Genomic DNA, 14,697 nt, shown 5'->3' with positions numbered 1-14,697 from the left:
AAGTTTATCTGATTCTGATATGGATAGAACCATAAAATATGAGTTGAAATCCTCGCACCACAGGGCTTTGAGAAGAACTTGGATTTTTAAACATCAGAGGCAAATTCATCAATTCTCATCATTGTCTTGTTTTAATAATTTAAATGTTCAAAAGATAATAGTACAGTAATAATCAGTTACATTGTTTTAATCACATGAAAATGTTTAGACAAGCATTTTGTGGTTGCTTTTTAAACAATTAAAAGTTCAGTAACAGCTTATGCATTATGTTATTGATCCTTTGCTTAAATATGTAAATTATTCTTGGCAATTGTGTTACAAAAATGTTTATCAAGTTAAAAACTGTTAATTATCTCCTACTAGGAATCTGAGGAAATAAAATCTAATGAACTAGATGCAAAACTGCGTGTTACAACAGGAGAACTGGAAAAACAAATTCAGGAGAAATCCAATCATTTAGAGGTGACTGATTTTTGTTTTACTCCAGAATTATCCTTAGTGTAAGCAGTGTACAGCAAACAATGTTGCAAAATGTATTTTGTACTGTTACATTTGCATTGTTAAGTGTATAGCAGAGCAGGCTGTTTTTTAGATTTTTTAGATGAACCCAATGCCCATGAATCTCTGCAACAGAACATAAAGGAAGGAGGTTTTACCTTTCAACAATCTGTCTGGTGAATACTCTAACAGCAGTTTTATCACTTATTGAATCAGGAGCCAGACTGGAACCAGAAAGTTAAAATAGCTCTCCTATGCCGACTGGTTGCGCCTAGTCTCTGACTTTGATTCGGGAATCACTCTACATATGACATCATGAATCAATATAAAGTGCTACTTTGGCGTCCTGATGTCAATCTCCCATCTTTAATTCCAGGCCCTCAAAGGTGGTCATTGACATAAGCAGCAATGTTGCAGAACTAATTTTAGGCTTTATTAAAAGTTGCATGACTACTCCTCAGAATAACGAAGATGGGGGGGTGGCAGTTAGGAATCTGCAGGTAGATAGAGTATGTACCAGAAAAAATTAATTACTGAGGTAAGTAACTTGTTCCTCTTATGGATATTAATAAAGTTCAATCGTTTTCCTCATGAATCAATAGAAAAGCAGTACCTCCAAGGTGGTGGGTCTGAGGAGGTAAACAAGAAAGCCATAAAGGACAGATCTGGCAAATGGTGAGCTGTCTTTTCCAGATTTGAAACACAAAGCCAGTTCACCAAAACCCATGTTACAGCCTGGCAGGTATCCAGATCGGGAATACCCCTGCTAACAGTCAAAGAAGTAGCCTTAGCTGTAGTGAAATGGGCATTGATGCCCTCAGTTGACTCCCCCTTAGAGTAGCAGATGTCAATGCACCATGCTCTCTAGCATGAAATGGTTTGCTTCTGAGTTGCCTTACCTGTCTTGAAACCAACATTGACAAGGAAAAGCTGATCCTCAGTTCAGTACTTGCGTGTCCCACTAATGAAGAAACTGAGCACCTGTGAGTATCCAGGCTGTCCGTTCTTCTGGTCTTTGGTGTTATGATGGTGCAGATAGAAAGCTGGCATAGTGAAGCAACAATTGATATGAAACAGGGTATTTTACTTTGGCAAGAAGGGACAGTTTGTCTAGGAAAGATTAGGTAACAAACAAATCCTACAGCTCTCTAATGTCCTAAGCTGAGATGTTAGCCATTAAGGAGACAGCAAAGTGAGCAGCCACAAAAGACAACTGTGCATGAACTCGAAGGCCAAAATCCTCAGGGAGGTGAGCACCAGGTTAATGGACACACAGGCATTATTGTATGCTGACGTCACATAACTAGTAATATCTATCGCTGTAAATGTGTAGTTGATCCGAACCAGATTCTTTGAGTGCCCAAGTTCAATGGCATTCTGGATGAAACCACGTTGTCTGAAATGTAATGGGGCAAGGCCGAGATCCTTCAGTTTGTAAGGGCTAACAGCATTTGGAGGGATGATGAATGGTGGCCATCCGAGCTTGGTACTGCTCCAACACTGAAAAGGGAATCAAGAAATCTGGGCATTCTGATAGATCACTCAATAACTCGCTCAGTACAAAACCATAGAGCTTAACGGTCTGTGGTTCCTGCTACTCAACTTTACGGATGCTTAGAAAAATCTTTAATTGGAGCCCCCTTCATTGCAGGAAGATAAACACACAGTTTTTTATATTCCTTATGTGGGTTCAGTACATTGTTCATAAGTCTCTGAAACGTCGCGGGCGCCCCGTGCAGCCCGAATGGCAATACCGTGAACTCAAAATGACCGGAGTCCGTTGAGAACGCTGTTTTATGCCGATCCTCCTCCCTCAGCGGCACCTGCCAGTACCCTTTTGTGAGGTCTATGGTACTTATGTATTTGGCGTCCCCTAGTTTTTCAATTAGTTCGTCAATTCGGGGTATCGGGTAGGCATCAAAGGTAGATATTTCGTTAAGGGCTCGAAAGTCCATGCAGAACCGGCGGGTTCCATCCGGTTTGGGGATCATCACGATCGGGCTGGACCATTGACTGTTGGAGGGGCGGATCACCTTCATCTTCAACATATCCTCAACTTCTTTTTGTATTCCTTTTCTCCGAGCTTCAGGGATGCGATACGGTTTGATCTTGACGATCTTGCCAGGGGTGGTCCGGATCTGATGTTCCGTCAGTGATGTTCTTCCAGGTTGGTCTGAGAATATCGGAGTATGCCTTCCTAGCATCGCCATTAGTTCCTTCCTCTCTTGGACTATCAGCTCATCATTGATCACTAGGTTACCAATGGTATTGTTATCCTCTATAGTGGAGTATTCGGTGGTTAGTACTCCCGAAGGCGGTGGGCCTAACCACTTTTTGAGCAAGTTTATATGGTATACTTGAGTCTTTCGAGGGGTAATTTGCAGTTTGTAGCTGGTATTTCCTATCGTTGCGATGACACGATACGGCCCTCCCCATTCAGCTTTAAATTTTTGGGTTGAGGAGGGGAGCAGGACCAGGGCCCAGTCTCCTTTTTGTAGTCTTCTCCATCTCTTCCCCTTATCATACACAGTTTTCTGCCTCTGTTGGCTTTGTGCTAGATTGGTGTAGGCCAGGTCTCTCATTTTACCCAGTTTAGACCTCAGGTTTCGTGCATACTCCAAGGTGTGTAGGGTTTCTTCGGGGTTCTCCTGCTCCCAAGCCTCCTTAGTCATGTCTAGGAGAGACCGTGGTTGTCGCCCATAAAGGAGTTCAAAGGACGAGAATCCTGTGCTGCTCTGTTTTTGCCCTCTGATCACATATAAGGCCAAGGGTAGAACTTGGTCCCAGTCCTTACTGTTCACCTCTAGCATTTTCCGCAGTGTGGTCTTCAATGTCCGGTTGTATCTCTCTACGAGACCGTCTGTCTGGGGATGATAAACCGCGGTTCGGATCTGGTGGATATTCAATAGGAGACATACTTCCTTCATCAATTTAGACACAAAGGGGGTCCCTTGATCCGTAAGGATCTCCTTGGGGAAACCCACCCTGGAAAACAGCTCCAGCATTTTATCTGCCACCTGTCTTGTCGTCGTTGACGATAACGCGAAGGCCTCTGGGAAGCGCGTGGCATAATCAACCATCACTAATACGTACTGTTGTCCTTTCCGGGTTGTGGGAAGGGGTCCGATCAGGTCCATGCCTACCCTTTCGAAGGGGACTCCTATGATTGGCAGGGGTTGGAGAGGCACCGCTGGAGGTCGGGTCATGTTCTTCTTTTGACAGGTTTCACACGTTTGACAGTACTCCATGGTATCCTTATAAATCCCGGGCCAGTAGAAATTACGGAGGATGTTCTGTGTTGTTTTCTCGGCCCCTGTGTGGCCGGCTACTAGGTGGGCGTGTGAGTAGAATAATACCTGTTCACGGAAGGCCACCGGAACGAGCAGTTGCTCAGGATCGTCTTTGGCCCCCTGTCTATAGAGGAGGTCGTTTTTAACGAAGAATCTGGGGTAGAGTACCGGGGTTTGTCCTTGGCTCCTTTGAGCGCTGTCCCAGGCGTTGTGTAAGGTCGCATCATTAGCCTGGGAGAAACGGAAGCTTCGGTCTAGAATCCAGGGCTCCTGAGACACCATTGCCGGCTTTACATGGGTGTCGGGTTTCCTCCCTCTGGATGGTCTTAGACTTCTGTGAAACATCTCCAGAAAGGCGGGGTTGTCAGTCCCGATAATGAGGTCTTCAGGGAGGGTGGGCAACACTCCGACTTTTACTGACTGAGGCCTACCTACGAGGGGGCATATGGGAAGTAGGGCTACGGGATAGGGCCTTACATCCCCATGAACACACCTAATGAATACCTGATCCTGGGGTATAAGTTGTGTTGTTATCACATGTACGGATTGTACCACAGATTGGCGGCAACCCGAATCCAACAGTGCTTGTATGGGTGTCCCATTCACCTTAACACTCACTCTGAATGCCGGTCCCATCTCCGCAGAATACAATACGGTTCGTGGCAGGTATCCCACCTCCATGGGCTCCTCGCCGGTCTTCCTCCTAGGACACATCCGAGCAATGTGCCCCCAGGTACCGCACTCAAAACACTGCGGTCCGCTGTGTATGGGCGGTTCCGGTCTCCAGGGCTTTGGTCTTACGGGATCCGGGGGTCTCATAGGTTTCTTTTCTGTTTTTAGCGGGTGTCTGGGCTTCTCTGCTTCCCAAGATGGAGGAGGTCTTGGTTGAGCCCGTGTGAAGGTGGTGGCCATTTCTACCGCTTGTGCCGTGGTTAGGTTATGGTGTTGTCTCAACCACCTTTGGGTGGCAAAGGGTAGGGCCTCTAAGAATTGTTCTAAGTAGACTCGGTCCATTATGTCCTCTTTCGTGCACACCGCAGGGGTCAACCATTTGTCCGCCGCCATCTTTAACCTGACAAACAGGGTCTTGGGCGTTTCTCCCGGAACACCCCTCTCCTTCCGAAATCGTATTCGATACGCCTCTGTATCAAGTCCAAAATGGTCCAGGATTATGAGTTTGATGTCCTTATACGATGTCTCACCCTTGGGATTGGCGACCTGGTAGGCCGCCTGGGCCTCCCCTACCAATAAGGGTGCCAGGAAGAAGGGCCATTTCGCCACGGGCCAGCCACAGGCCCGGGCGACCCTCTCAAAGTTGAGCAAGAAGGAGTCCGGGTCCTCTCCCGGTATGTATTTCTGGAGAGACACGCCTCCCATGCTGTGGGGCACTGATCCCGTTGTAGGATTCACCGTCGTTATCACAGGGTCCAGGGCATGCGCCGTCACGGCAGCCTTCATGATCTCCCTGTCGGCATCTGCTGATTGTAGCTGTTTCTCCAACACCCATTCCAGCCGCTCTTGCCCTTTGGCTAGTTGTTGCAGGATTTCATCCATCTTGTTTATATAGACGGCTGGTTTGCCCGCATTCTCCACCACTGTAATCGGCTGGACGGGGATAGGTAGGAGACGAGTCCGGGTAGGTTTCAAACAGGGCTTTATTGAATGATACAGTCTGTCCGTACAAGTAGGTCGGGTGTTAGGGCGACGAGGAGATCGACTTCTTTCTCTGCGGCTCTTTCCTATCACTCCTTCTTCCCGCCTCAGGTTGGTCCCTCTTCGTCCTCTTCTGTCGGTCTCGGTCTTGTCCCAGCCTCCACCGAAGGAGAGAAGCAAAGACAGAGGAAAGTATCAGGACAGGTTTTTTACTGTACTCGTTATCAGGGAAGGGGGTGGGGGAACACACGGTGCACCTTTACAAATGTGACGGTGAAGTGAAGTGCTCAGGGGAATTAATCAAGGGTACCGGGGCTTCCACGGCGTTTACTCCACACCCACCCCGCAACTCTATTACGCACCTCTGTGAGCCACGCCCCTCCGGGGGAGTGGCTGGGCGAAGCGTGTTGTCGTTGGCCTCCTGGCTCCGATGATCCTACTTGTCGCCTTGGGAACCACCGGCGTCTCGATCCGTCCGTCGTCTGCTCTCTCTCTGTGGCGCTCCCCGCCGGTGAGTCCTCTGGTCCGGACGCTGCTTGCTTCTCGTGCAATCCGCTCGAGTAGTCTCCTTCTCCGCCCTCGGATGAAGCTCGACCTCGTCCTGGAACTGTCGACGCCTTCGTTCTCGGCTCCTCTTCTCCGCACTCTCCTTCGTCCTCTCGCTCCGTCGCCTCCTCCGCTCTACCGCTCCTCGCTTCTCCACTGCTCCACGCCTCACCGCCTCTCCAATCCACTCTGACCGCTCCTCCGGTGTATAGACACACCTGGTCCTGGGGCAGGGAGTCTTTTAAGTCCGCCCTAGGCTCCTCCTTCTCATCAAGCATACCTGGCCAGTTAAAGGGACCCTGTTCCCATTCCTCCTCGTCACAGCTGTAGGGCTCTTCCACCCTGTGCCAAGTAGGTGCGTCCGTTTCCTGGGGAGAAAAGAGGGGGGGGTCACAGGTTACGAGTCCCTCTCCGCATACCTGGGCCAAGGGTCCCCCCACATTGCTACAGGGTTGTTCCGCTGTAGCGGTATCTTGTGTTTTTCGTGCTGGTTGTGATTTGCGTGCTTTTTGACTTGTATCGCTATCCGTTGATGATGTATCGGTGTTAGAGTTGTATGGTCGGTTCCTTCTTTTCTGTGCATATATTTCGGCCCAAGTGTAGACTTCTCCAAGCCTATAATCGAGGGTGTCCCTCTTAAATTTCCGAATTTTGCGTTCATTGATTTCTCTTGAGTGTTTTTGTATTTGAATTTGTATGTCATTGAAAGTTGTTTTAAGTTCCTCTTCCGTCATCATTTTAGATAGCTCAGTTGATACTTCCTCAATTTCTGTGCTCAAATCCTCAAGGATTGAAGATAGTTCTTGAATTATTAATAGGATCAGGTCCAATGAACATTTGTTCAATATTTCAAACCATCGTTCCTGGAATTTTTTTGAATGTTTACAAAGGGATGGTTTCAGTGCAATTCTTAGGCCTCGTGGTATGCTTTGGTTACGATGATATTTTATGAGGGTGCTGGCATGGAGTTGTTGATTGATTTTTCTTTTTGTGAGGTATAGTAATTGTCTTACATTTTGCTCCTTAGACCGGCTTGTAGTTTCCTGTGCTAGTTCTTCCCTGATTAGTGAGTAAATTTGGTCTACATCGTCGGCTTTAAATGCGAAGGTGGAGGCTCTGGCCTCAGTGCTTTTAGATATGTCATCATAGTTGCTAATTTTTATTGTTTCGTATATTTTTGTTTGTCGCGTGCAATCTGTCCTGTGGACGCTGAGCTTAGAAACACTGATAGTTTTTATAGGGTAGATGCACAGCTATTGTTTTTATTGGTGCTGAAAAAATGTTTGGCTGATATTTTTGGTGCTCCAAAAGGTGACGTCGAGGGTCCGACGGCGTCGTGAATCATTGATAATTGTGAAGCTAGTAAACCACTAGTTTCATCCCTTTTAGGCACACAATTTTGTTGTCTTTCTGGTAGAAAAAGACTTCCACACTGTTTTTCAATTAATTCATAGTTGTTTTTTAATTCATTTGGAGTATTGTAATCCTTTTTTGATCATCGAGTCGTTGTCATATAGGTTTTAACATCTTTTACTTCCGGCAATGTCATATAAAAGCGTCCAATGCCCTGTATGTAGGCATCAATGACCCTTTGCTATCGCGTCTTCAAACCATCAAAAATACTGCAGCCAGACTTGTACGTCGTTTACCCCAAGAACATTATTTATTCCTATTCTGAGATCGCTGCATTGGTTGCCTATTTGGAAGTGGATAACTTTTAAGTTCCTGTGACATGTTCATAGAGATCTATATACAGCTGCCTCTGGAGACTGGAATCCCACCTTGGGTGGAATGCATCTACCAGGATTCCTGCAGCTGAAACGATACAGAACTGCAAACAGTAAACATTTCTCATGAGTAGCAAAGACATCTATTGGAGTGCAGCTTCAGATGATGCTGATGGACTAACACACCTCCACTTAAGACACCAATTATGTTCGCACTGACTCCATTTGTCAGCCAACCAAGTGGTTCATGACCAGCAGTACATTGTCAGCTGAGTTCTAGACCACAGCTTCAGTACCCCCAGTTGTTTTGTCTATCAGCACTGTAGCTGACTGAACACAAAGTAAGAAGGAACTGCCTTGAGGGCCATGTAGATTGCATAAAGCTGCAAGCTTCTGATGTCTGATGTTTAGAGATAATTTCCCCAAACAAAGTAGAACAAATCAGTAACCACTGTGACCACCACTGAGCCCACTGCTCTTTAGGGACAGGAGGGATTTCCCACATGTAATGTGGTCAGTCACCAGTCACTTGCAGGTTGTTGGCCGCTTCTGTGGAAATTTGAATGTTGTCTATCAGACCCAATGTAAACAGAGGCACCACTGGAGGGCCCACTGTCCCAAAAGGCACAAGACTCACAAGGCTGTAAGAAGAGCTCGCTTTTGAAACATTTGGATTATAGCCTGAGTGTCTCGAGCCAGCTTGGATGGTGGGAAAGCCTTGCGGAAGACAGTGTCCCAGATGAGCAGAATATACTGGGAGGGTTGGAGATGCGATTTGGGAAGGTTCATTGAAAACCCCAGATCTAGGAGCAGTGAAATCATTGTCTGTAACTGGTCCGACAGAGCTGTAGCCTTCAGCAGTCAGTCATCGAGTTATGTGGATTCATTGTTGCACGACCTATAAAGATGCTCTGCAGCTATCAGCATCACCTCAGGTTTAAAAAAAAATATTTATATATTTTTTAATATATTTAAGAACTTTCAGAGTTAAACAAGGCAGCATGGTCATCCTGAAACTGCATTCTGTGCATTATTATTGGTACATGTCGGCATGTGTATTACAGTTAACAGTAGAAATTCATATATATGAATGAATAAATTAATGGGATTTGTAGAGCGCATGGCAAATCCATGGAGTATCCCGTCGCTAACAGGCATAGCCCAGGTATGTAACCCCACAGCAGATAACTCACCCCCCCCCCCACCAACCAAGACAAAAACAAGTTTTGAGTTTTTTCAGAAAGTGATCTCAGAAGAGATTCAGCGCAATGATGGAGGAAGCTCATTCCAGGAAATAAAAGGCTTTGCGGCCCCTTTGAACATGCTTAAAGCGAGGGATAGCCAAATGTGGAGCAGAAGCAGAGCGCAACGCTCTGAAGGGAATATACGAAATTAATCTCTCCGCCAAGTAACGAGGGCTGGAAAGGAACACTGCCTTGTGAACCATCACTAAGGCTTTGAAAAAAATCAGTTTCTTAACGGGCAGCCAGTGCTTGGCCTTGAGTGCGGCTGCCATCGAAGAGTGTCTAGGAAGACAAAGAAGTAACCTGGCTGCCTTTGTTTGGATGCCTGCAGGTGCTCTGCCTGCAGGTGCTCCACCTGAGCTTCCGCAGCTCCTAAATACAAGACATTTGGTTATCCAGACGCGAAATTATCAGGGTATGGCTCACTTCTCTTCTCACCTCCAAAGGCAGGAGGGTGAGACATTTCTTGATAGTACTGAGCAGCACGAAGCATTGGCTTACCACTACAGAGATCTGAGCCCTCATAGAGAGGGTATTCTGCAACTTCACCCGTACATTTTAACCACTAGCGAAGGAGGTGGCGGGGCTGGCAACGCATATGGCAAAGGTCTTCCCACCAGCTGGACACGTAGCGATAATTTTCTTTTCTGTGTTGCATTTAAGTTGGCTGCTCTCCATCCAGTCACAGATGGTCAGTGAAAGGAGGTGCGATAGAGGCAGACAGAGCCTTGAAGGCAAAAAGCAGCTGATTGTCATTGGCGTATGAAATTATTGTACTTCCAAACGGCTCGACAACAGAAGCCAAGGGGTCTATGAAGGCGTTACGGGTTGGACTAAGTGAAAAGCCTTGTGGACACCTTGGTTAAATGCCTTGACCTCTGAGGAAAAGGAGCGAACTAAACTGATTGGCATTTGGCGGTCAGGAATGACTTGCACCAATCCCACACAGAACCTCTCGCACCCAGAACAGAGAGATGGTGCTGGACTATAGCGTGTGGGACGGTGTCGAAGGCAGCAGAGGAATCCGAAGGATTGACTGGGATGTAATAGTTTATCTTTCTCAAGATAGTCCAAGAGTGGAGCGTTTACTAGCTTTTCTCTTATTTTTATACAGGGCGAAAAAAGAGAAATGGGCCTAGTTGCAAAAAATGCTAGGGTCCTATGCAGGCTTCTTAAGCAGAGGGACCACTTGGCTCATTTGCAGGGATTTTGGCCACAACCCCTGAAGAAAAAGAGAGATTGAAAATTGAGTTAATCACAGGATTGATAATGTTTACAGCCTCTGCAAGCAGCATTGGTAGACAGGCTTCAAAGAGCGACCCATATATACATTTCAGGATAGCATCTCTGGACTGTTCCAAGGATATGGACCCGAACTGAATAAACTTATAGCTGTGCTGGTCCAGATCAGAATGACAGACTAGAGGGGGAGACACCACCACGGCAGGCAAGGTTTTCTTAATGTCAGAAAGTTTTGTTTCGAAGTATGTTGCAAGCCCATTGCAGAGCTCTTGAGGAGCAACAATAGCTCTTCAGGAGCAACAATAGCTCTTCAACAGTATTGTGGAGAAATGAAGGACTTCACAATCTGGAAAGTAGAACTGGAGCTCTGCAGAATTGAATTTTTCAGTAAAAAACCGGGTCTGGGCCTGTTTGATTGAAACATAAGCTCTGAGAGTCGATTAATAGATGGCTTTTTCTATCCAAAGAGTAGTTCTTGCAACAGATGCGCTCAATCTTCTTACAGGCTTTACGTTCCTCAGTCAAGTATGAAGATAATCTCCGGCAGAAGATCCGCCACTTCTCTTCTTCCGCTCCTGCAAAGGAGCTAACAAATCTGCTGGCCCATGAAGCAGGAATTAACGGCCCATTAAGATTGACATCATTAGTCAAATGGGGGCATGTGTTGGCAAGGAGGTTCACCCAGTCTGAAGGTTTCACCCTCTTCCATATCTAGTGTTAGTGTTTTATATGAGGCACTCTAGTTTCTGTAGTGTGCTGTGTCCAACTAGTCAAACATTACTCATCAGTTAGCTCTGCCAGGTATGCCTATAATTGTATCCAAATGTTTTGGGGTTGAGACGTCCATGGAATTCTGAAGCTTACACTTCTGATAGTTCACAGCTTATGTGTAAGTCGTTCAACCTATCTTAAAATTGCAGGGTCTGAAGCCCCCCGAAGCCCTCCCCCCAAGCTAGGACAACTCTACGTTTAGCCATCAGCAAAGTGATTTCTGCAAATGTTGTAGATGTTTTAGGAATGTCTTTTACATGCTCCACGAAGACTATGAACTGGCACACTTCAGTCATTGATTCTATTGCCCCAATAACTTTCTGGCAAAAAGTGTGCACCCAGGACACTATCATGATAGGTGCAGAAAATCTGCATGAGGTGCAGCACACTGCCAGCAGTTCGAGCTTGTGGACATAATGAAGCGTGTCATACTAGATGGTGAATAATACCCTCTATGTATGTATTAAAAATGTATTTGTGTATTCCTCTCGTCAATAGATATTTAATTTGATAGAGATTTCTAGCCGCAGATTGCTTAACTTTGTACAATCCCCAGGCTTCAGAATGGAACACAAAATTTTTCTTGAGCAGTAGATGGCCATTGTTTGGCTCTACGTGACATCGTCTGCGCTCGAAGTGACTTGTGCGGTACCTATATAGGCTAAACCTCAGCGCACTGACCTTAGTTCTTATCTTTCCACGCCAGTATGCACAGATCCTGGAAGAGCTACCCCCTGGTCTTTTATTGACGTAACGGTACACAGACTGCTGGATTCACCCTGCTGGGGACCTCATGTCCCAAGGCCTAAAGCCCCAAGCAGAGAGGCTGAGGCCTTTTCCCACTGCAAGCGCTTCTTAGCGCCCTGTGATCTACCGATTCAGAAAAGGGAGTAGTGATGGACAGAGTATCTGAAGTAAGCAGAACACTCGTACCCAGTCCACAGATCAGGGCTTGATCCATCACCGTTTTTTAGCTCACTGCACCATCCCAGCTCAGAACCTGGTTACATGCAAATTAGTCTGTCCCTGGCACAGTGCATCATGGGAACAGGGCAGACCAAACTACCAAGCCAATTCTTTTACTGGAAAGGAAACAAGCTTCCGTGGACCGGTTTCTGGCATTACAGCCGTCTTCGGCCCTGCTTGCTTGAATCCTGATGGTGCAGTGAGCAAGGGACTCATGTCTGAGCATACCCTTCCACGCTTATGTTGGACAAAACGATTCAGAAAAGGGGGTGGTGATGGACAGAATATCTGAATTAAGCATAACAGTTATGGTGGACAAAACGATTCAGATTTCCAGTAAAAGAATTGGCTTGGTAGTTTGGTCTGACCTGTTCCCATGATGCACTGGGCCAGGGACAGACTAATTTGCATGTAGCCAGGTTCTGAGCTGGGATGGTGCAGTGAGCTAAAAAACGGTGATGGATCAAGCCCTGATCTTTGGACTGGGTAGGAGTCTTCTGCTTAATTCAGATACTCTGTCCATCACCACCCCCTTTTCTGAACCGTTTTGTCCACCATAAGCGTGGAAGGGTATGCTCAGATGTGAGTCCCTTGCTCACTGCAACATCAGGATTCAAGCAAGCCGGGCCGAAGACGGCTGTAATGCCAGAAACCGGTCCCCGGAAGCTTGTTTCCTTTCCAAAAAAAGAATTGGCTTGGTAGTTTGGTCTGGCCTGTTCCCATGATGCACTGGGCCAGGGACAGACTAATTTGCATGTAGCCAGGTTCTGAGCTGGGATGGTGCAGTGAGCTAAAAAACGGTGATGGATCAAGCCCTGATCTTTGGACTGGGTAGGGGTGTTCTGCTTAATTCAGATACTCTGTCCATCACCACCCCCTTTTCTGAATCGTTTTGTCCACCATAAGCGTGGAAGGGTATGGTCAGATGTGAGGCCCTTGCTCACTGCACCATCAGGATTCAAGCAAGCCGGGCCGAAGACGGCTGTAATGCCAGAAACCGGTCCCCGGAAGCTTGTTTCTGTAGGAAGGTGGATACCTGACTATGTTTGCCCCCAACTTTTTGCCTGGTGTTTTGCTGGTTTTCCGACTTAGTTGGCCTGGGACCCTGCCAATCAGGACCCCAGGCCTACTGCTCTCTCTCTAAAATGGATTCCATGTACCTTAGGTACATTTCCAATTGGTACTGGGCCACCTTATCAGACCTGTAATTCAGGGCATAGGTGTACCCAGGGCCTACCAGGGGCTGAAGCATGTATTATGCCACCCCTGGCTGGCCATCTAAATCTGACACAACTGGCTGCACGACAGCTGGGGCAAGGTGATGTAATCACCCTTTGCTATAGATATAGTATACCTATATCTAACCCTAAAATGGACACACAGATTCCTATCAGTCACTCCTATGGCAGGCCTTGACAATCCTGAAGCCAAAGTGCTTGGAATCGTGTGAGATGGTGCTCTGGCATGAGCTGAGCCCGTTTGCAGCTTGCGGAACCAAGTCCTAATAGCTGTTCCATGATAACGCATACCATATACTCTTAAGTGCATTATAATCCTCGCGGTTAAATGCTATCTTTGGTATCGCTTTATCAAAACATGTCGAGTAAGGTGTCATACGAATTGGAACACTAACCCCTCGCCCACCTGGCGACGGGGTTAGCATTCCACCCTTCTAGAGGGACACACCATGTATGTAACTGTGAACCCCGGTTAAAGTTAACTCAAGCCTCAGCATCACAAAATGGATGCTGCCACCACAGACACAAGTCTGACCCCTGCAGCTGGGAGTCCTTCCAGCGAGGGGAGCTTGGACAAAGGGTTTCCTGTCAGGGGCGGTGCTAGCAGCATCCCAGACAGGGTTTTGTGTATCCTGGGTAGGCAGGGCTTTACAGGAAGGTGACTGCAAGTGGCACCCCGGTGCTCACTACGCATCTGCCGGCTAGAAGCAGTTCCAGGGGCACACCAGCCCCTGAGCTGGGGAAAGTCCGGCATGGGAGAGGGGTGTAACCACCCCCTTCCTGGTCCCACCCCTAGGGCAGGACCTAGTCGCGTACCCACCCCTTGCTTTAGGATAAAGGCAGGAGCGGGGACCCTTCCAAATTAGATCATCTTTGAATCAAGAAACTACTTTCTACAAAAGGAACTCTCGACCCTTCTCAAGATTTCTCCCTTGTGGCTAAGGAGTAGTCACCCTGCATCCGCAGGCACCATCCAAGAACTCTGCGGTTTGTTGCACGTCCTTCCTCCGGAATCCGACCGACCAGCACGACGAGACCCGGCTTCCCTGGCACCTCTGACCTCTACCTACCTCTACAGCTAAGCTGAGAACCGTAGGTGTGACGAGACCTCGAGGGACCGGCCATCATCAGAACTGCACGACTTCTATCCAGCACGACCGCCGAGGGATCCTCTGGTGAGTGCTTTGGGGTCCGAGAAGCCCCGACCCTGAGCAGCTCCAGCACCGAAGTCCAGCCCCCCAGCATCCACGAGATCTGCGTGGGGCCCTTCTGCTTTTTGGCTGCTCACCGCGTTGTCTGGCTACTAGCCCACTGGCTTGTGGCCTTCCCGACGACGACCGACGACAACAACACTGCTGGTCTGGTTGCTCCAGACTGGCCCTTGCTCCCTTCCAAAAGAGGAGCACCCCGGACCCTCCTGGTCCACTCCAGACGCCATTTTAGGTCCACCGCGTGGGCTTGAATTTGCCAAGACTTGTTGCCCCAATCCTGGGTCCAGCGACGTCGACAGCATCAACCATCG

The 14,697-nt window shown here is 47.5% G+C and overlaps 1 protein-coding gene across 11 annotated transcripts in view; it reads left to right on the top strand.

Moving 5' to 3' along the window:
- Positions 1–14,697, top strand: part of CCDC186 (coiled-coil domain containing 186) — a 662,916-nt gene that overhangs the window by 237,272 nt on the left and 410,947 nt on the right. For all 11 annotated transcript variants that reach the window (XM_086922872.1, XM_086922870.1, XM_086922871.1 and 8 more), the window contains exon 8: positions 364–462. In XM_086922872.1, the coding sequence (XP_086778998.1) occupies positions 364–462 (99 nt within the window). The remainder of the gene's footprint in view (positions 1–363; positions 463–14,697) is intronic.

This window comes from Lissotriton vulgaris, chromosome 5, assembly GCF_964263255.1.
Source record: "Lissotriton vulgaris chromosome 5, aLisVul1.2, whole genome shotgun sequence".
Taxonomy (NCBI): Eukaryota; Metazoa; Chordata; class Amphibia; order Caudata; family Salamandridae; genus Lissotriton; species Lissotriton vulgaris.
Note: the sequence above shows the minus strand (reverse complement) of the source record. Positions and strands in the feature narration are given on the sequence as shown.